At 40.2% G+C, this 23,496-nt stretch overlaps 1 protein-coding gene across 5 annotated transcripts in view; it reads left to right on the top strand.

Annotated features, from left to right (window-relative positions):
• The window catches only part of chd9 (chromodomain helicase DNA binding protein 9), a 72,540-nt gene that overhangs the window by 7,489 nt on the left and 41,555 nt on the right, over window positions 1-23,496 (top strand). For 3 of the 5 annotated variants that reach the window (XM_086263371.1, XM_086263207.1, XM_086263291.1), the window contains exon 3: window positions 21,908-22,320. In XM_086263371.1, coding sequence (XP_086119497.1) covers window positions 21,908-22,320 — 413 coding nt within the window. Of the gene's footprint in view, window positions 1-4,566; window positions 4,614-19,464; window positions 19,652-21,907; window positions 22,321-23,496 lie in introns of those variants that run through there. The other 2 variants (XM_086263535.1, XM_086263451.1) reach the window with 2 other exon arrangements.

Raw genomic sequence — 23,496 nt, 5'->3', positions numbered from 1 at the left:
ACCATTCACACTCATAGTCAGACCTATCTGCAATTAACTTAACCCAACTAATTGCATTTCTTGGACTGTGAGAGGAACCCTGAGAGAACCCACACAAGCACAGGGGAGAACATGCAAACTGTGTGGTCCTTTACGCTGTGAGGCAGCAGTGCTAACCACTAGGGGTGGGTTTTGATAATCGATTTATCGATTAAAATAGATTCTGGCTTGGATAACGTGATATCGATTCATTAAAATCCTGAATCGATTTTGTAATATAAATTTATTTCGCCCGAAAAGCCAGAATTTCAGGTTAAACCTCATAAAATTTCAACAACCACCAAACAGCTAAAACAGTAAATGAGAGCAGGTACACGGATTCTGCACAAAGATGTAAACACAAAGCGTAGATCCGCCGACGGATCAGAAGCAGTGAGATGTCGCCTTTCTCACCCGACGGCACGGACACGGTCGGGGCTGAAAGCCAACAGCTCACTGATTCTGATGTTTCAGCGGGTCCACGCTTTGTGCTTATGCCCTTTTTGTGCTGATTCTGAAACTTTATCTCTCTCCAAACAATATTGACCAAACCAGCAACAAAAGACGATCCAAACTACACTTCACATAAACATTGTCTTGAATTCACTCAGACTTTTGCTGTTTTGCTTTCACTACAATAAAACGCTTAGTCATGTCTCTAATAAAACCTCTGTAACTTCAGAGGTAATGTTCATATGTTGATTAATGGTTTTCTTTCGTTTTTGATCGACTGCAGAATAATTTTATAAAATCCCAGGCCAGGAAAATCACCTTGGTGTTTTTCTGTGTTTTATCCTCAGTTACTTTGACACAAAGGCATCTGCTGTGATGCTTACACCTTTGATAAAGTCTTGCGAGTGTCAGCTTCCTTTTTATAGATACAAAAATATGTAAATGTACTGATCTGAATTATGATATTTCTGAACGTCTGAGGCAAAATTTCCCAGATTCAAATCGAATCGAATTGGATCGAATCGTGGATCGAATCGATTCGGGACCTTGTGAACCGGAATCGAATCGATTCTAGAAATCAGTGACGATACCCAGCCCTACTAACCACTACCTTACTGTGCTGTTCTGGCCTACTACTGTTAGTTATATTATGTTAGCATAGGCATTTAATTTTAGCCATTGAAAAGTATTTTAGTATCTGGAGTAAAGCTGGTTTCAGAATATCAGTCTCAGCTGTCTTAAACAAAATAGTAACAAGCATTTCAGGATAAAATTAGAGAGGTAATACTGTGGATGTCGTTACCGTGAATTGAAACTTTGAAGAAATCTGGAGGCTTGTCTTCACTAAATTGGAAGTATTTCGTCCCTTTGTTCAAAAACTGAAAGAGCATCGTTTGGATATTGGCTTTTGTGAATCAATTAAATCAATGTCTTGGTCCACCAACTCAACCCACCCTACTCTAAACACAAAGTGCTTCTATAGCTGAATCTTCCCTTGTCATCAGTGATTCAGAACAGAGCTATTGTGACCACTACACTACTCACTATTTTTCATATGTTGTGCCATTTCTAGTTTTGCCTTTGCTTCTTTCTTCTTCAATAGGTAAGGCTAGACTAGAATACTTGTAGCCATGTGCCTCCCCCTGCAGTTCTGGAAGAGTAGCCACCTCAGTCAGTACACTGCTTACAATGCCAAAAAAAAACCAAGTACCATCACGTTTTCAGGATTTTGATATTAAATTGTGTTGTAAGGATCGGTCTTCTGACATCCCTAGTGCTGTCAGGAAATTGTATTGAGTAATACAAAGAGAAGACTGCAATGAATACTCATTTTATATTCATCCACCATGCAGTCACACTGGCCACTGAAATTTGAATTGATTTGATAAAGGCATGTTTGAAATAATGACATTTATCCAGTGTCATAGGTTGTTGAATGTTTGGTGTCTATGTTGGCAGTGTACCCAGTAAAGCAAAATGAAAGTCTGCTAAATACACACACATATCACTTTGTTTATTTTTTGCAAGTCATATTGACTTAGGCTTTTTTGCAGGAAAGACTTAAGGGTATGGTAATCCTTTAGAGCTACAAATTGAAAATTAATTGTTGGTTATATAGGTGGTGCAATGGTGCGTGTCATCTCACAGCAAGAAGGTCCTGGGTTTGAATTCACTGTGGCCTTTCCAACCCCGAGGACATGCTCTTGTTTTTGCTTTTTTTTTCTTCTAACTTTATTTATCACTGTACAAAGAAACAGGGCAGCTGTGTCCTCAGAATTTTGAGATTCTAGTTGTGAAGGACAGATGATTTTAAAATCTCAACATTGATATCTCCTTAGATATATAAGTTATATGATTATCTTCACCCCCCCCCCCCTTTTTTTCTTCTTTTAAGAATATCAATATGTTGTCTAGCCCTGTTTTTAAATCGGCTATCGACTAAACTAGTTAGCAAGCTCAGCTAGAGCTTTTTAGCTTTACTTGAAAATGCTTCATTGTGTGTGTTGGTCAGCCAAGGCTTATACTACAAAACAAGTTCAGCCTACCCAGGATATCTTTCCATTATCTGGCCTTAAGAAGGTGGTTATCAACTTGAAAAGTCAACCTAAGGTTTCCAAATGTAACTACAAACACGTTCACATGAAAGGTGTAGAGTTGGCAGCATATGACCAGTCCCAAACAAGGACAGCTCTACATTATAAGTGTATATTAGCAGAGCGGCCAATTTTATAAAGGAAGATATGATGATTCTGTGATATTAGAAAAATATTAAGAAGGTAAATATATGTAATACAGGCTGCAAGCAGCATATTTGATGCAGACATAGGAGTAAATATGTGTAATAGGAAATGTTTGTATTAAAAGCACTATGTGAATATGTGAACCTTGTGTGCTTTAGTTAGTAAAACTAAAAAGTAACTAGTAATTGAAAAAAAGTATTTCTTTCTGATTTTAAATCAGAAAGAAAACTGGATAAAACATTGAGACTTGGGCATCCACTTCTGAGAAGATTGACAAATTCCTTAAATACGAAATTTCTATGTTTCTGTAGTGGTTAATTCACCAGTATGTGTGCAAGCTCTTTTAACAAAATGCTATTTATCAAAATTAAATGTTTTAATACATATTGTTGCTATCCACTATTTTAAAATGGACTGTTTTATATAAAAGCAGGAAAAAGTGAAGCACAGTATTATTTTTTTATTAAGATGCCAAATTACTGTTATTCACTTGCATACCCAAAAAGAAGAAATTGTTTTAGTGGTTGAATGTTGTACTTGACTAATTTCAGACGTCTCAGAGCAGTCCAGTGTGCTGGCTTAAATTTGGGTGGAAAAAACGAAAATTCATTTATTTGAAACTTCTGTTCCTAGTGTACTCAAACTGAAAGATATTTGCCAAACAGATATTTGCCAAACAAAAGGCTGAATACTGAATGTATTGCCTTTTGGTGTTGAGGACCCATTTCCATTCAAAACCAAAATATTTCTGGGCACTCAGCTCACTGACAGTCCATAAGGCCGATATGACATTACATTGCATATTTTGGTCTTACACATTTGATTGGGACTGGGATTTTGATGCTGCAAGTTTATAAAAAAAGAAATAAGACAACTACTTTTGCCATTAAGCCTCTCTTTCTTATGGAGTCATGTTTTTACCATGTGATGTTATTTCAGCTTCAGTTCATTTTATTCTGTTGTGGCAAATATAAGGCCCTATTTGTCATTGTTTTGGCACCTGGATGTGTGGAGTGCTAGCTTTGTTGTGTTAATGAATGGCTTTGTCATTTTTTCTTTGGCATGCTACTACACTCTACTGTTTGTAATTTTCATAACACTAGAGGCTACGGCTTTCATGCTGAATAGAAAAGAGAAGTGAGACTGATGAACACTGATTGCCTGGGTGGCTGTAGTCATTTGGGGGGCCCCCCAGCAGTGATACTGAGCAGGTACATCCCCGCTGGCTTTCTATATCGCTGGTGTATTGCTGCTTTCCCCTCTCTGCCCAGCCTTTTCCTCTGAGTTGTATTTCCAGTCATCAACTTTGAATATGCATGCTTGTAAAAAGGATTGCTGTTTCTGTGACAGGCTAGCTTGAGTACTTCCTGACCTCTCTGGGGTTTATGTAACTTCTAGCCACCCAAACTGGGCAAGCAATGCCATAATCAGTACTGAAACATGACACCATGCGTCACCCCGTTTGTCACCCCACAACCGACATGTGCCACACACACACACACTTGTACTTGGAGAAACCTGTGCCCACATGGTGATAGCCTGTCTTATTCACACACTTTCCACTTTGTCTAATAACCTGCTCCAGTGTGACACGCAGAGCTTTGTATGTGTGCATTTCTTCTTCTGTCTGTCTTTCACTTTCTGTCTTGGTTGCTCACTCTACGAAGCATTCTGTCTGCTTCATCCGCTCTGATTGTCTTGTCTGTTTGGAGGCCTGCCAGATGAGGGCGGGGGATAACTGAGGGTCAGAGGTAGACAGGAAGTCAGGCGGCCTTTGCTGTGAGCGGAAGGGGAGGGTTCAGTGGGAGGAGGGGCTGAGAACTGAGAGGGAGGAGGGAGTTGTACTTGGATTGAGTGTGTCAGGAGCATGTGGGAACGCTGCCAGCCTCAACTGCACAGTAGGTCTGAATTTAAAGTATGCCCTTTTATGCTGCTTTTCTTTCCTTTCTACTCTCTTTTGCCTCCTTCTCCAGGGATTAAATGGCTTTGAATATTTTTGGGGGTGATGGGTGGGTGAGTGTTTGCCCAGCGGTCAAAATGTGAAGGTTTTTTTTTGTGTGTGTATGTGACTGGAATGTCTTTTTGGTTGTGACGCAACCTTCTTGAACTCACGCTAACCTTTGACTGGCAGAAAGGGCGGTTGGACTACCACAGTGTCTCTTGAGTATGAAAAGATTCAGTTCAAGGGGGACATCTTAAAAATCACTTGTAAATTATTTCAGTATAGGGTGCAACAGATGAAATAAGAAAAGACGCAGAGGAGTAATGACCCCTTTGTCCTTGTGTTTACACCTATACAATGAGTGAGAAAATTGAGAGGATAAAAGCAAACCCTTAATATGACTAAAAACTTAAGGAAAGTTATCTAAAGTGAATAAGACTGGAATAAGTGCATAAGTCTGTCATTCTGTTCCAGTCTGTGGTTTTTGCACCACAGCTTGACTTTGACACACTAAATGTCAATTGTATTGTCCCGAGAGACGGCAGTTGGCTTAGTGATTTGTAACTTCAGCAAACAGGTTTGTGTCAGTAGGAAGTCATTAAATAGTTGCCATGGACGTTGTAAGTGGAGACTTTTATTGTGTGTTATGCTTGTGTGTGTGTTTTTTGTTTTTCATTTTTTTAACAACATTTGACTTACTCAGTTGACTGTTTACCTTAGCAGAAGAGGGTTGACTGTTGAAACCAGTATGTCATAATCAATCATTGCTCCCCGTTTTGTGAGTCAGGCTACAGTGTTGTCAGACAGGCTTTGCAAAGGTTAAAAAAATGACAAGAGTATTTTAGTCACCTTAATTTTGGGCCTTTAATGTGAAAATCTGACTTTTATTTGTGTCTTTTTGGGTATATTTTTTTTATATTGATCATGCTGTAGCAAACCTACAAAATGTAATCCACATGGAGCCAGGGTTTTTCTTGCATATGACAAAAAATGTTGGTCACCATCAAAGAGGTGCTGGCCTTCCAAAGGAAAACAAAACAAAAAACAGCCATTAAAATTTCATTTCATCAAGCTTCAATTTAATTTTTGTTTTTTAAATATCCAGAAACAACAGGAAAATGCACAGAGATCTGTTAAGTAATTTACCCCACACTTAACCATATTAGCCATGTGCCAGTCAAGTATTTGAACCAAATACTGATCTGATACTGATTTTAAAAAGTGGATCGCATATTGGTGACAATGACACAATCCATCAGTTCAATCATAGCTGTTCTCTTTTGTTCAGCAAAACTAGCAAACACCAGCCGTTTGGAGGTGTTTCACACCGGCTATATCAACAGCTGCTATTTGTACGTTTGCAGATGTTTTTTTGTTTTTTTGGGGGGGGTGTAATCTTTTTTTTACCTAAACTGTGGTCAAAGCAAATGTTTTAGTAAATGACATCCTGTAGCGCTGTTTTCTGCCCATCTCCTAGCCCTGGACCTGTACAGGTCCTGGATGGAGGGAACATCAGCACCAATGATCCTCTCTGCAGACATGATTGTCCTTTCCAGTCTGGCCCTGTCCTGCTTTGTGGCTGAGCTGAACCAGACAGTGATTGACATGCATAGGACAGATTGGATGATGATAGTGTAGAACATGACCAGCAGCTTCAGTGGCAAGTTGAACTTCCTGAGTAGCTGCAGGAAGTACAACATCTGCTGGGCCTTCTTTCAGACAGAGTTTATATGTGAGGACCACTTCAGATTGCGGGGATCCACTTCCTGTCTGTATGCTGACACATCATATTTCTGGATCAGACCAATGACAGTGGTGTCCTTGATAAACTATAGGAGTTTCACATATGGTTCTCCTGAGGTGCACTCATTTGTCTAGAGAGAGAAGAGCAGCGGAGAGAACACATCTCTGGATGAGGCTGGTGCTAATGGTCTGGTGATCCACTGACAGGTGGAAGCTAGGTGAACTTCCAGTGCAATGTCCTTCTGGTGGCTTAACACAAGTCTTTCAAAGGACTTCACAGCCACAGATGTTAGCACGACAGGCCTGTAGTCATTTAATCCTCTGGTGGACTTTTTTGGCACAAGGATTTTTTTCTTGGGCCTGTTTTAACAAATGCAAACAGTTATGTGGACAATGCTATATCGCTATATAAAGTGCGGATGCAACTGAGTTAATCATACTTAGCTGCTTCATCAACACCCCAAGGCCCATTTTAAGTTACCACAAGGTCCAGTCATTCTTTGTTGTACTGTGAAAGCCACTGAAAATGATGGGTTTGAGAGAGCAGCACCTGCTGTTTGTGTGATGCATAACTATGTAGAGTTGGGACCGAGCAGAGCTGTAGTCTTGCATGCTCTATGCAGTTTCTCTCTTCCTGTTAGCCCCCAAAACCCCATTCCCTTAGACACAAAGAAAACAAAAAACCCCAACAATTGTTTGACCCCCTTAAAGCAATCACTTTGGAGAGAATGGGAAGGGAAAAACTCCCTTTTAACAGCAAGAAACCTCCGGCAGAACTTAGGCAGGGGCGACCATATGCTGCGGCTGGTTGGGATGAGGGGAGGAAGACAAGACGAGACACACTGTGAAAGAGAGCCAGAGATTAATAATAACTAATGATTAAATACAGAGTGGTGTATAAATACATAGTGAGTGAAAAAGAAACAATGCATCAGTTGGAGTCCCCAGTAGCCTAGACCTACTGCAGCGTAACTAAGGGAGGATCGAGAGTAATTTGATCCAGCCCTAACTTTTATCAAAAAGGAACGTTTTAAGCCTAATTTTAAAAGTAGAGTAGGTGTCTCTCTCTCCTGAATCCAACCTGGGAACTGGTTCAACAGAAGAGGGGTCTGGAAGCTGAAGCTGTACCTCCCACTTTACTTTTAAGTACATTAGGAAAGTAAGTCTGCAGTCTTAGAGTGAGGTAAGGGGGTTATTCTGTACTGTAGTGTCTATAGCCCAGTTTGATCACACCAGTAAAATTAATACATATATTGTATGTTAAAAAATACATTTACATTTTTGTAAAGTACATTCTGAAAACATTAAACTCAACCATAGCCAAGATTATTTTTTTAAATAAAGCTGAAATCAGAAGCATAATTGAAGACTTGCTTTAACTTGCTCCCTTTAAAAACTGCTAAATTATTTTTTTGTCATTTAAATGTGGAATATTTGTAGAAGAAATGCAAATAGCATAAAATAACTTCAGAGTTTTTCACACACCATAAATCTGCATTACAATTTTGAGATCATAGTGGAAAAGAATAAAAACGTAAAAATAAAATATAGTACAAATACTGTTGATATGATTCATACAACTTGTTTCGTTGCCATTGAATAAGAGCATGGATGGTACCAGTATATTTGGTCAAGTAATTTACCTAACTATAGTTTTAATATATTTATACTTCATTTTAGTATTTCTGACTCAGTTATAAATATTTTGGACTCTTTTGTATTTTATTTTGTGATTTAAAAATAAAAAAAATAAAAAAAATAAAAATAGTCTTAAAATTACAAATTTTATCAAAAATAACTATCGTTTCATGTACTTTGTTCAATAATGCATCAGGAAAACAAACCTGAAGAGCCTTAGTTTATATTTTGTGGCCAAACATTTCATAATGTTGTTCTTTACTGATGAAAATTTGACAGTCTGTTTGAAACTGAATAACTATGAAATGAAGTGTGTTTTAAACCCTGCATTTCTGTGTTTATTTTGGGGTTCAGCTGTAACAGTATCAGCAGGGAAGCTGCTTCTTCTCTGGCCATAACTCGTCCCTGCCGCTAGACATTTGTGGCTGACAGCTGTCTGTCTTTGACTTAAGGTGATTTCATACTAGTACAAAAGATGGACAAATTTGTCAATTTAAGTAAAGCCAGGAATATAGTCCCCACAAGGGACTAGTGAAATGTGTGACTAGTTGACTAACTGATGAAATGTTGGCACCAGAAATGCTAGTTGGTTAAACTAATCATATATTGTTGATTTCACTTCAGTTAGCTTTAAGTTTAATAAGAAAAGATCATTAGGGTGGATTGAACACGAGTCATGATTGAATTAAGCTATTTGGCAACTAGAGTTTAATGGCCCATCACAGCTGTACAGATTCCTAGTGATGACTTAGGCAAGACCCCCTGGAGTCTAGATGCTGGTGGTGGTGATGAAGACGGAGGCTTGGATGAAGATCTTGGTAATGTGAGAGAGGCAGAGATGAGGAGCTGGTGGTTTACACGAAGGTAACCTGTAAATTTGTATATTTCATTGTAGGGCTGCACGATTTTGCATAAAATGAGAATCACGATTTTTTGGCTTAGAATTGAGATCACGATTCTCTCACGATTTTCTTTTCCAGTATAAATATTTATTGCACTTATTAACTGCACATCAACTTCGTAACAGTTGAGACTGAACATAAAAACAATAAATAAACATAAAAACAACAAATGTCTCACGTTTTGTTGTTGCCGCAAAATGTTGTACTACTTGAAATTCCGTCTCCACCATTGCTCGACGCTGCGTGTATAGAGCAGGTAGTGCAACAATAGAAAAATAGTTGCGGGACGGCACTGTGTAGCGTTTGTCTAGGGTGTTGATCATTTTCCTAAATCCCTCGTTTTGCACAGTGTTGATGGGAGCCATATCTTTGGTCAGGTGATAAGTGATAGCCTCCGTAATTTCTTTGTGCCTGCGGGAGTTCGCCGTGTATAGGGAAGCGCTGTATAAGGTTCCCGTTATTGAGGTTTGGGTGGTTGACCGGAACGGATTTTCTCCTGTCACTTTCTCGTCATCCCTGATGTGCTCTCCGTTGTTTTTTCCCTGCTAATTTTAGCATCACACGGCACAGCTTCTGTATCACGTGGTATAAGGCTCCGCCCTTGTCATTTGTTGAGCAGGAAGAGTGAGCGCTTGTTTTCATGCAGAGTATGTCCCGGATCAAAATGCGGTACAGTCGTCGTCGTCGTCTTTTTTTTTTTTTTTTTTTTTTTTTTTTTTTTAAATCGTTGTCATTTGGAAATGAGATCGCACATAAGTATGAATCGAGATCGCGATTTTCTAACGATTAATCGTGCAGCCCTATTTCATTGTATATCTTACTGTAAACCTACTGTCATTTAATGGTCGGGCATTGCACAGCTATAAGCATTTCACCTCATGTCATACTGTGTATGGTTGTGTGTGTGTGTGTGTGTGTGTGTGTGTGTGTGTGTGTGTGTGTGTGTGTGTGTGTGTGTGTGTGTGTGTGTGACACAAATAAAATTTGAATTTGAGGGAGAATGCCTGATGAGCACTGAGTGAAAGTGCACAAAGTGGAGGCCGATTGGCTTGAAGATGGTGGGCCGAAAGATGATTGGTCCAGACCAGTGATGTCAGCAGTGAGCTTGATAACTTGGGAAAGTGGAAGTAATGAAAAGCACTGTCTAGCCTCCAAACATTCGGGTAGTACACAGATGTGTGATTACACATCTTCCTTATTGAACTTACACATAAGGTTCATTTCAAAGATGTAACACACCCACCTACCACTAGTAAGGGGTAAAGTAAGGCAGATGACTGCAGTAGTTTGACCAAAAAAATGAGTAAATTGGCACGTAGCAACTCGACAGGAGCAGTGTGTAACCACATTTGTTTGGATACAGTTTCCACTCCTTTTTGATTGTTCTCAATTTGAGTGTATTTTTTCTTTCATGTTTAATTGACTAGTAAATTAGTCAACAGGGAACCCCTGATGAGGTGTGAATTACGTTATGCCTCAGTTGGCTTGGGGGTGACGACCCGATCTTGTTAGACCTCACCATGCTCTTTTACCTTCTTTACCTTTAGCTCAGATTGCATATTAGTTTGGAAAAAAAAAAACAACAACTCAGTTTTATGTTGCAGCTTATGAGACATGTCATTAAAATGATCTATAATTTGGATTTAACTGTTAAAATGTCATTATCTTAATATAAAGTTAAGATGCAACTAAGGTAATTCTTTTCCTTTTTTTTTTCCATTTTTGCGGGGAAAACGCTTCTGCTCTGCACTCTCGCTCTCTTCGTTTCATAGATATCTGCCATGCGCACAGGAGAAGGTAGAAATCAAAGCTGGGGGGGGAAAAAAAAGTCCTCACTTCATCAAATCTTGAAGGCTGTAGGTTAACTACACACCTGCACTGTGCTTCTTGTGCATGAATGTATGTGGTTGCCTCTATGTGTGTTCCTCCTTACGCAGGCACTGGCCCTGCTCTGCCTTTGCACTGCTTCAATAATGAAGGAGCTGTAAAGGTCTGGCAGTAAGCCCTTTGCTGAGTTCTCTTCCACCTCATCCCTCCCATCCTCCCTCCCTCTCCTTCTGTCTCTCTCTCTCTCTCTCTCTCTCTCTCTCTCTCTCTCTCTCTCTCTCTCTCTCTCTCTCTCTCTCTCTCTCTCTCTCTGTTGCATCCTAAGGGACCTCCTCTCGGCTCCACTCTTCAGTTTGCACCGATGTTCCCATTAATGAATGGCATCATCCGGCTTGCTTGTTTTGCACAGTTCAGTTCCACTTCACTGCCTGGTGTCTGACCTGCTGTGCCATCTCTGATTCAGAGAGCACCACATCATTACTCAGAACAACCACAGCACACACTAACTCAAAAAACCTCTAGAAGGGCACTTTCAAAGCACATCCTCCACCAAGGCAAATGTCCCATTTCACAATTTTTAAGAGAGCAATTCAGATTGGTCCCCATATTAAATTGTTTCTGCCTTAGTGGAGTCTTCCAGCATGAACAAAGTCCCATGAAATTTGACTTTAGAATGAGCACATAGCCCTGGGAATGGACCATGGACTCCATAACCATTTACCATTTCCCTCGGGATGAATAAAGTATGATCAATCAATCAATCAATATAAAGTACAGACACACTGATCCCTTTAACATGCATTCTTTCTCATGACCAGGTAACTCATCTGGATGTCCATTTGTAGAAGTAGGAGTTTACAAATGAAAATGGAAACCACCCTACTGCTCAGTTGATCTATGATTGTTATGTTTATTACTTTATCATTTCAGTTGATAGTGAAAAAGTACAGTAACGCAGGGTATCCTTTAGAGTGGGCCTACATTGTGATTGACAGGTCTCCACTGAATGAATATGGTAGGGTTGGGCAATCTTCTGAATTGGTCTTGTTGCCCTCCTGTGAGATTGCCAGTAAGTGAAACCACTTGTGCAGGGACAAGTCATGCAAAGGTGGCACTGTCCAATCTCCATGTTTGTGTACTGTGTGGCTCAAACACAGAGCAAAGCTATCCAACTAGCTCGACTGCTAGCAAAATAAAGAGACACAATTGGATTTATTTTCTAATTCCAGCCTGACATGTAAGGCTATACCAGCAGGAGACATTTGTGCATATATGGTGTTGAATGATCATAACGAGCCTACCGTAATTAGTGGGCGTACATTTGTGGATATCACCTACAAAGTTAAAACTCTTAAGTCATTGAATTTGCTGCTGCTTCTTCTTTTTCTTTATGCTTAAAGTTCTAACTTGTTCCGTTCATTCTGTTGCTATGAGTATTAAATAGCTTGTCTGTCTCTCCTCCCTTCTTTAAAAGGCACCACACTATGGAGTCTTTCATTTGCAAACAGGCCCCTACAGTGAGGTAGGGGGGAAATAACTGAGTATCTCTGCAAACAGACTTTTACATTAAGCTTTAATTTAAATCAAGATAACAGACAAAGAGGTCCTCCTGCATTCTCTAGTTTTGTTCCAATGATGAATCAATGCCATGGCTACAGATGTTTTTAAAGAGTGCAGAGCTCAGGATTTATCAGAGTTGAAGGGGAAAAAAGTGTTGATTGGCCAGCTGTGGTGATCAGTGATGGAGTTACCACCAATAAGAGTTATGAGTTTACCTTGAAAAATGTCATCCCTTGTTAGTAGGGTTTTTTTTTCCACATTAAAGTGAAGTAAAGAGGCTTATGTGGATTGGAGGCAAGGGAGGCAATGCTAGTTATCTTGGGCAGCATAAGAATTTACTTGCATTTGAGACTAACAGTAGACCCTCTACAGAAATATATTTGGGAGAATGCATGTGAATCAAAAATATTACAATACAAGTAGCTCAAATAGCTTTTTGATTCGACATAAAAACTAATTTTTGTAGGGAATAGATGAGTTTCCAAACTCTCCCTACACTTAAACTGTGATGTATAAATAGGGGGTAGCAAGACTGAGGAAGTTCATATAAATTATGATGCACCGTCCGTCAATTTCTTAGTCAGTTACACTTCTTGCTTGAAAAGTCCAGTTTCAAAGCAACAAGATGGCAATAGTCAAAACTGACCCTTCATGACAGGACTTCACTAACTGGTGTTGTCACATTGACTTTGTGTTTTATATTCTGTCTAGGATAGGGTCCTCTCCTCTGTTTGAAAGTGATATACAAATAGATAGCACTTCCACAAAGATAAGACCGAGTGTGTGGGGGTGTTTATGTGCGATAAGACATACACAGATTTGTTTTGAATGTCAAGAATAAAGTATACTAATTATATTAACCAGTACTCAGAAGTGAGGCTCCTTAGTTGCACTGCTGGTATGTAAAGTGTGTTTGTCAGCTACTAATTGTGAGAGTTGTCCCTCTCTGGATGGATGGTCTCTTGCTTTCATTTTGACTCCTACTCATTCGTGCATGCAAGCAGTGCTAGTCCTTGAAATATCATCTTAAATCTCACTGAGTGTCTGCCCTCTGAGCTGACACTTAAAGATGCAAGAGGGGCAAATGTCCTACTTAGAATTGCTCTCTCTCTCTTCTCAGTCATTGGCCCTGGTTGTCAAAGAGCCCAGACTAGACCATACTATGTATTCTGACCAAGTCCCAAACCCACGTCATGGCTGTTAATTTTTTTTAAAATGTTCACTCACTGGGAAAATTAGCATCATAAGCAAAGCAAACACAAAACAGAGGCTTGAGTTTATTTTCCTCAGTATGTTAATTAACAAAATATGATTTTAAATCTAGTCATCAGCATAATGAAAGACGTTATTGCTATTCACATGGCTTTAGTTTAATTAGTAACTTTAGAAACACTGCTGCGGGGCAGACAGTGCTTCCGTTTTATTTGGTTAAGTGGGTAGTAAGTCAAAGAGAGAAACAGTTTCAAATATTTACCCATTTGTGATAGTACTTCAGGAGTTAAAAACAATACTGTTTAATGTAAAATCAATTTCCTCTTTTTTTTCTCTTTTGCTTTATTAGTGGAATTTAGACAAAGGCCTGACATTTACTCTGGACTCATACTTGGATGTGAATCACATAAGGTGGCTGTAGACATCTTTTCTCTATACCTCACATTCCTGCTTTGTCTCCTCACAGTCACCCCCTAGTGTTTAAAACTGACATAGCTAGATGATTACGTCCAGCATACTATACCTATATCCCATCTGCGCCCAAAAGGCTTTTTGTTGGAATTAAGAATGTCTTTCAGCGCTAAACTTGTTTAAATAAAGGAAGAAGTCAAATAGTGCATTGCACAAACACAAGGATATATGGTCTTTCTTTATGAAAGCCTGTTGGATCTGTTGTTGTGCTTCTAAGGAGTGTAGCATGATTACATTTATAAAGCCTGTCCTTCAATTTGCTGGACCTATTAGTTAGTTAACTGTATCCAGTACATTTAGTGTTGTATTTGTACTGAAATAACCCTGATGTAAAGATCATGCAGTCTGTTGGAGAATGTTTGTTTGTTAAAGGATGGAGGAAAGAAAACGTGGATGCAGCATTATAATTATCTGTATTATACAAAATGTTTTGAACTAATAGTAAGATGAAAGTGGCCTGAACAACTCCCATGTGACCAATTGTTATTTCTAGCTGCAGCATCACCTTTTTAAAAACACCTACATTACAAGCATTTTGATGGTTTAACACATTTCACACTTGCAGAAGACAGAGAAACGCTATGTCTAATTTAAAGTTTATTAAAAATATTCAAAGCTGGCTTCTTCCTGGTTTAAATGTTTAGGGAGTGACTCAGAATATAAGAACAACTGGCACATAGTTCAGGCAGCGACTTAAGTGAGGTCTCTCAATTTCCCTCTTAAATTTCACCATATGAAAAAGAAAAATACATTTTGATCTTAAGTATATTAAACCCAGCTTAGAAAGTCCTTGTGAAAAATAGCAGTTCTGGTGTTTGTTTGTTTTGTTTTTTCTTTTGGAGAAAGCCAAAACCTCTTTCATTGGTATCAATGTTTTGTTTTTGTTTGTTTTTTAAGTTTAAATATTTGCAAAACAATTTCTGTTATTCTAAACTAGAACACCTGTTTGGAAGGTGAATGAATAACCTGCCCATCTCCTTTCAAAACATACAACCTGGCTGAAATTAAACAGTCATGGTCATCCAGAATTTTTCCAGACTGAGGTGGAGGTAAGAACACAAATAACAGGTTCAGCTCAAGCAGTCATCAAGTGGTCTTTACTCTGTGAGCTCCCTAGTTAAAAGGTCCATGTCATGTTTCATTGTGCACATGGGATTGTAGTGCATTGGCAGTGTGTTAGATGTCTATGGGCAGCTACAAACTGCCCATCTACCTGTAGAAATCATTAGATAGGGGCAGTATCAGAAGTATGTGGTAAAACCGGTCTGTGGGCTACTCTTGCTTGTGCTATTGTTGGTCCATCAGCCAGCCACGGAGAAAAGCGAAGTTATAAACATACAACGAGCTGAAATGAAACAGTGTTTTAAAGCAACAAAATGAATCCACTGCAACTAGGTTTCTACTTTCATACTTTTATTTCTTTAACTTTGGAGTTTTATTGGGGGGTGCTTTTTCCATTCCGGTTAAATGCCACTATCACTCCCTTACTTGTTCTGTTAAATGCAATGCATGTCATCCATATCCAGCAATGAGCAGTTGGGATTTTGGAGGACTGCACAAGTGTACGTTTGCAAGTGTACGTGGACAAATCACAGGACCATACGTTTAGCACAAGAAGGCAGGTAACTATTTGGTGAATTCACTACAGGTGATTTTATGTGTTCATTCACTTGCAACTTAAGTGGACTATCTACTTCTGTGCTACAAAATGAAATGAAAATAGTAGATAGATATAATAGAATATTGTGAATTGATTCTCATTAAATTTTGAAGGCTGGCTTTGTTTTCCAAGAAATGCATAAATCATTATATTGTTGAGGCCTGTTTAAACTTTCTTTCTTTTTTTGGCTAAAAAGAAAAATGGTTAAACAGGACACCATCCATTTTCATCATAGCATGTCTAATTCAGAATCATGGCAAGGATAGATTGGATCTAGCATTGGTCACTGAAGACAAAACAAAATCACACAGTTAAGTCTCCGCTACAGAATAGCTGTCCTTGATTTTGTGTGTATTTTATTTTTAGCTTGAGAACATGGCAGTAAACTTATTCACCAGTGAAAACCTCATTATATGAAAGAAGTAGTGTTTTATCAATCACCTTTTCAAATTTAATTCTTAAATAACATTTAAAAATGTGAAGTGTGTGCATTGTCTATTCCAGTGCAGCCTTTTTTTCATCCCGCACAGTGTTGTCACTGACACTTGGTGTCATTGCATTTGAGCTGGATAAGGAATTAATTTTTGGGATATGAGAGTAACAGCTGGCTTTTGGCTCTAGAGCCTCGTGGGTGCTAGCCATCTTGTCATTTACAGCCAGTGCATTGCTAGCTCTGAGCTCTCCATTTTCTTAATGGTGAGTTGGTGGAGACTCTCATGGTGGTTCAGGCAAGAAATGAGAGCAGTAGCGCACTAATACAGACCCTTTGATGAGGAAGTAATGGAGTGTTCAGCGACAGACACCTGTGCCTCTGCAGCCACGCTGCTTCTCTATGCGCACACACATTTTTTTTTCCCACCCGCTTCCTTTTACCAGCTCTGCTACTCCCCTCCCCTTCTCTACTTCCCTCCCCTCTTCCTTTCCCCTCCCTCATCTGTCCTAAAACGAAGCCACTCCCCTTGTACAGAGCTGCCAGGCTTGTTTGCATATTAACTGTCTAGTTGCCAAGGAGCTGTGGCTTCATGCCATGTGACCGTTGAAGCATGTGTACGTTGTTGACTGCTATACTTTTTTTTTTTCCCCTTCATTTTTTAAAATCTAGTCCGGGTAGAAAAAACATTTACCATGGAGCAAAAATGTTTCATTAAAAGCAACATAGTTACTGAATCTGGTTTTAAATGAGGCATTATTCCGACTCTCTGGAGGCTTGTACCAGGTTATTTTATTCTTCAAATACTTGATGTTTTTTTTCCTGAAGATAAACCATTGTGGGATGTACAAAATTGCATACTTGTGTAAACCTGTGGCAGTTAAAGTAATGAATGACAAAGTTTCTTTATTTTTTCACTGTTGCAGTTTAATGAGGACTGTGAGGAGACTGTATTTTTAGTTATGTTTATGTTTGTCTAGGGTGGATTGAATATATGACTATGCAATATGTGACTGTGAACTCATTACAATGTGAGTGTGAGTGTGTGTGTTGTCGAGTCATCCTTGGGGAGTGTAGCCTGGTGGACATTATCTGACAATAGATTTGTTTCGCTTGGAGATAATGCTGTTGCTCTGCTCGCAGCAAGCATGTGGTCTGCTTTAAAGTCCAAACTCCAAGGCCTGACTTGGCAGGTTGATACAAGGCACGCTGCTGCAAACACTTAGAAAGGAATATTGCTGTGCACACATGGCTGTGATCTCTGTAGAAAAGACAATATAGAGCTTTAAGAGCAAACCAGAGGGAGATGGTGTGAGAATTTCTAAAGCCACTGCTATAACAACACCCCCATTTACACACATACAGATTTTGAATAAGGCTGTTAGAATATGTGTACAACATGGAGTGTAAAGCCATATTGTATTGTAACCTCAACACACTACCCCACACATTTCACACCATAAACTCACAACCCATGTGAGGAGGATCGGCATTTAATAATATAATAAGTTATATATAAAGTAACACTATATGGGATGTGTTCCTGCCTGGAAGTCTGACTCCTTGCTTCCTAGGATAATGTCTTACTCTGCGTTTTATTTACTAATGTCTTCACAACCGCCATGCAGCTTGTGTCACCCTGACCGGTCAGATGGCATGTGTTTCAAAAGCTGTTCGTGTTTTGAATTGTGGTAATTATTCATCCCATGAATGCAACCATTTAGTCCTTTAGTTTCTTGGTGTCTTAGATTTGGCCATTAGAATAACTTCTTTTTTAGAAACGGCATGAAAAGTGTGTCCTTCCTTGAATTGAACTGGACAGACAACAAACTGTGTTGTGTGCAGCTGCATTTGAAATTGACTTTGTGTTGTGTGGGAAGGATATTGGTTTACCTTGTTTTGCACAGTAAACACAGACTAAAAACAGCTGATGGCGTCCGTCAGTAGCTCAGGCCTAACCCAGTCGTTGGGGGGTATTGTACCTGGCGTCAAGCCAGCCTGTGTCTAAATAATTCCCAATACCATGTGCCAGGCTGTGCACATGGACCCTACATTGTGCTGTCAGGAGTTCCCTGAAAGGCCTTCTAGCTCAAAGAGTTTGTGGTTCACAGGAAGAGCTCCATGTCTTGGACACATCCCAGCTTCCACTCTTGGTCACCCCTCCCCCAAGACTCGTAGCAGGGTGACCTGGCTTTGACCCGGTAAAAGTGTTTGAATTCACCGCTGGAGACAGTGTAGGCTGTGTGTGCCAATTTAATTAGGAAGTTGAAATCTGTTATACTCTGTTTGTATGAGAAATTTATTTTTAGCCTTTGGAAATTTGTTTTTCTGTTTGTTCTTCTGTCTCTCTTGGAATCTGCTGTTCTATTTATAAATCAACATATCACTATCAGTATCCAATATGAGGAAGTGAAAAGCTACGATGTTGACAATCTGTGGCGTGGGAGAAATCCAGTACTTTGGGGGTTAAGTTGTGAAAGTTAATGTAATAACTGCTAGCACCATCTGCTGGCCTACTTCCTTACAAAGAGAGAGAGAGAGAGTGAGTAAGAGAGAGAGAGAGAGAGAGGGAGAGAAAAACGAGTCTGGGTTTTAACGACATCTCTAATATTCATGCTGATGCATTTTGCTGCTTTGTGCTTTCATTTTCCGTCGCTCTGCCTGCCAGAGTCTCGAGCTCGCCACACACGCCCGAGCCAAGGAGAGGGGAGGGCAGCGAGGGAGAACAAGGAAAAAGATAAGTGGGGGAGAAAGGAGGAAAAAACAATCAGCCAAACAAGCGAGCAAGATAACACAAAAAAGGCTTTTGTGTGTAATAAAAGGAGTAACCTACCTTATCCCAGCTGGTGAAGAAGACGAGGAGAGGCACAAAAAGAGAAACGACTAAGCGGGAAGAGCAAGAAAGAACAAGAAACAAGAGGGTGAAGGCTCAGAGAGGCACTGAGTGCACTCACGAAAGGCAGGCAAAAAGAGGAATCAATGAGAGGGGAGGAGAGAGGAAGGCAACTCTGACACACACACACACACACAGAGTGAGTGAGGGAGACTTGGGTGAAGCCGGACGACAGTAAAGCAGCACACAGCAGCAGAATGAGAGCTTCCTGGACTGCCACGCACCTCCTCTACCGCCAACAGCGCTGCTCCCCCATCACCCTGTGAAGAGACAGGCGAGGGTGAGAGAGAAAGAGCGAGTGGGAGAGAGAGAGGAGAGAGAGTGAGCTCCCATGCGCTCCTCTTGAGCCCTGCCTGCTGGGGGAGGAGGAGACGAACAGATCCGGCGCTCTTGCACTGCCCGAGGAGAAGAGCTGACCGGGAAGGAGGAGGGGAGGCAAACGAGGAGTGAGGGAGGGGAGGGGGGGACACACGGCTCAAGGAAGAGTGAGAGACAAACGAAAAGGAGAGAGTGAGTGTGTTTGTAACAGAAAGTGTGAGTGAGCAACGGAGAGAGAAGAAACCCAGCGAAAGGGCAAGGCTTTTGTTAGCCGGTTGGAGAGGGGGAGGAAAGAGGAAGGGAAAAAAAACACCATGTCTACAGTGAAGAGGCCAAGAGGAAGGGTAAGTGAGCTGTGCTGAGAGCTGGGAGGGAGGAGGGACAAGGGGGAGGAGGAGGGGCCGGCAGGAACTGAACAACCTCCTCTGCTACTGGCTCATGCTGCACTGCCGCCATCTTGAACTCATTGCTGCTTTTTTCCCCTTTCCCTCTATATTCATTTGCTTTGCTGTGCTGGACCTTAGCATGGTTTACTGGATGTACAGTATTTTCCCCATCCCCACTGTCCAATCATACATCACTTTTCATTCTCAGTTGAATTCTGCTGCCCTGTTCTGTAGTTTATGTACAGTGTATGGTGTGTGTGTGTGTGTGTGTGCGTGTGCGCGCATGTGTTTGTGCCCTCTATGAGTTGAGCCTGTCAGTCACCAGAGACCTCACTACATGTGGAAATGAGAGGGTGGGAGCGAGGGAAAGGTGTCCGGCCCAAATGGAGCTTACTCTACCTTTTCATTAGCTGTAATAGTCCCTGCCGTTTTCATGGGACTGCGTGCTGCTAGAGAGATTGAAATCACTGCAGTGCTGGCAGGCTGTAATTTCAGTTATTTATAGATGTATTACACAGCTGCAGTGCTCTCACTTTTGGTGCATTTTATCTTTTCTCTCTCTCTCCCTTGCGCTGCCTTTCTGATAGAAACCTGTTTTCATATTTAGTCTTCCTCTTTCCTACCTCTTTCATGTGCGTTCATGTTCTTCCGCTCTTAAACATTACTTTCTACTCCTCCCTCTGTCTCTCTCTCTCTCTCTCTCTCTCTCTATTTTCTTTCTTTTCACCAATAACTTAAATGAGAACATTCCAGCATGATCTGGTAAATTTCCTCCTAATAGCCTCAGCGGCGTGGCACACGTGAAAATCATAATGCAGCTTTTGTGTGTATGTGTGTATTTTTTTCTCCCCACTTCTTCCAAATGAATTGCTAGTTATTCAGTTCCCTCCCCCACTTTGTCAGTGAGGTTCAAGCTAATTCTCTTTATTTAGCTAGCAGTGTGGAAAAAAAGCAACCAGCCGCGCCTGGGCCATGTAGGCATACGCAACACATTTTTAGATTAGGTCATCCATTTATGGGTTCCCTCTCTGCTGGGCTTAAAGCCCACCACAGGGTGCTTGTGTAGTCATAACCGCAGTCACGCCATCTATTATGCACATATTATCATGTATCAGGCAGGCTAGATTATTTATGTCTGCGAGGCTCACTGTGACCTGCTACATTGAACCAGTGTTTAACCCTCCGTTTGAAAAGCTTACTTGAGCCAAAAGAATTTCAGTTGACTTTTGATGTCACATGGTTTCAGAGTTCAGACAGAGGGTCGTCTGCCCTTGATCTAAATGAATTCTTGGAGGAAACATTGGCCTTTCATCAAGCTCAGTGTCTACTAGTAGAGTAGAGTTAAAGTGAGCATCATGCAGAGCATGGCAGGTCCACCCCCCACCCCCAGCTTTTGAGATGGGGACAGCAACAAGCTCTGCTGCCGGAGTGCTTCACACAGCCTTGAGAAGGTTCTGTTTTTCTGAATGAGTGATATTTTCATTCGTCACACGAATGCACCCTAGTATGTTGCGAATTCATAGAAGGCTGGATTTTAACATTTAGTTTCTTCCTTGTTTTAGACCTTGTTTCATATTTATTACATTCAGCTGCTTACTGTACAGTAAAATGGCATCGCACTGTGCTTCCACGATATTCTATGAAGGAAACAATATTTCGATTGTGTTAGCTGAGCTGTGTGACTATAGTGGATCCACATGCTGAATGCAGCTATAAATACAAGCAGTGGTTTTGTTTTGTTTTTTTAATAAATGCTTATGGTGTTACAAAACAGGAAGATGTTTTGAACAATATCTTTTTTTCCTTTTTTTTTTTTTTTTTTTTTTAAATTGTTTGTTACCAAACCTAGTGACAACACACCTATATAAGTAGAAATGCATAACCTGTAAATGGCTGCAGGCTGTATCAGTACATCCACATTGTACCTCATTGGCTTTGTAATCTGTTATATGCATTATGTAAATTAAGGCTGATGTTGTTGTTTTTTTTTGTTTTTTTTCCTGTTTTGCATTTTTTATTTATTTTTTGTGAGTCAGTGTTTTGAAGCTAGTATTTGGACATTTGTTTTGTTATTAAGCTTTTTCTTTTTAAAGATCTTTGCATCACTAGATTTTTCTAAGGTGCAGCTTTTTGTTTCGAAGGCTCGATGACATCACACACCTTTTACAGTACCATGCTCACTATGTTTCTGTTTATTTTTCTCTTTGACCATAGCCTCGAAAGAACGCTAATGGTCCCGGAAGCCAGATACGGGTCCTCAGTCCCCCAATGAAGAGCAGCTCATCCTCGTCATCATCCTCTTCATCTTCCTCTTCATCTTCATCCAGCTCCTCATCAGAGAAAAGGGTTCCACGGAGGACGCATCATCAGATGGATTCAACTCCACAGGACAAGCAGGAGAAGGCAAATAGGATAATATCAGAGGCTATTGCAAAGGCTCGGCAAAGAGGGGAGAAAAACATCCCAAGGGTTATGAGCCCAGAGAGCTTCCCCAGCTCTTCTTCGCAGTACAAAGCCCACCGTGATCATGAGCACAAAGGAAATGGGAAGGCACGGTCCAAGGAGAAGGCCTGCAGAAAAGCTTGTATTGTACCCTCCTCCAAGCCCAAGCAGAAGGCCAAGATCGGGTATGTAGTCACAACCATTAATGCTCAGCTATAAACTGCTGCAGTGCGCTGTTGCTTTGGCAAAAAATAATCCACTAAGCATCGCTTTGATCTCATGTCTTTTAACTCAACTCATGCTTTAGTAACAGCGGCATTTCATGAGCCCGTATGCGCAAGTAACATGTGCCACTGATTAACTATCTGTCATTATACTTAATATACAAAAGACAAAGAAATCGTAGCTTCAGCGTTTCAGAATTCAAATTAGGATTTTTAAAAAATTGTATAGCAATAATATACACCACTTTAATATGTAAATAGGATAAACAATACATTGAGACAGAGATTCATATAAAATGAAAAGTTACAGGACCAAATCTTACATATTGGAAAGCTTATGTCAGCTATTGTATTTTCTATAGATTATGTAGTGAAAAACATGTTAACATTATTGATCACTATTTTGTCACTACTGGAAAATGGTTAAACACATAGCTTGCGTTCAGTAAAAGTCACGTTTATGTTGAGGCTCTTCACTTCACTTCATCCACATCCACTTTTCTAACAGTTCCCACTGAAGCTTAGGAATTTAAAGGGATGGTTTAGAGTTTGAAACTATTACATATTTATGATGATTGTTCTAAATGTTTGATTTAAGAGCCAGTTTAAAAAGAGCAATTTTCAATAGGGGGAAAAAAAATTTTTTCAAGTTCCCAAGTCACAGATCAGTAAGTTTAAACTTGAATTAATGTTACTATACATGTACTTTGTCTTTTTCTGACTTAAGGTAATTCCTTCTTGCTATTTGCATCAATAAAGCAGCAGCATTTGACTGATTTTAGGTTCTTGTGCATCGGTTGATTTTTATTGGTACATTTCTACATTTATTTTCTGCCTGTGGTTGCCAAGATGGAAGCTCAAAGTTCAACAGACTTTACTGCACGCCATAACAATAAACCAGGCTCAGTCATCAGCATAGACATGGGAGGAGCACACAAAGACTCCATTTACATGCAGGACAGTGCTTCTTAGTATGTTTTTGTGAGTAGTGCTGATGTAAAGATACCTTAATCTGTCTCCCATCCCCCCGTTTTTAACTGCTATAAGCAGTATGTAGCTCTAAGCCACACCCAGCGCAGCCTGTTAAGATATCAGCTGGTGCAGATGTGAATGCAAAGGCAGGGAACTGAAGGAATG

Source organism: Aulonocara sp. 'chitande type north' Nkhata Bay, linkage group LG1 (genome assembly GCF_057382095.1).
Source record: "Aulonocara sp. 'chitande type north' Nkhata Bay isolate Kocher_YH1m ecotype deep benthic linkage group LG1, A_spYH_male_GT1.1, whole genome shotgun sequence".
Lineage (NCBI taxonomy): Eukaryota > Metazoa > Chordata > Actinopteri > Cichliformes > Cichlidae > Aulonocara > Aulonocara sp. 'chitande type north' Nkhata Bay.
The sequence above is the reverse complement of the archived record's forward strand: the minus strand, read 5'-3'. Positions and strand labels throughout refer to the sequence as shown.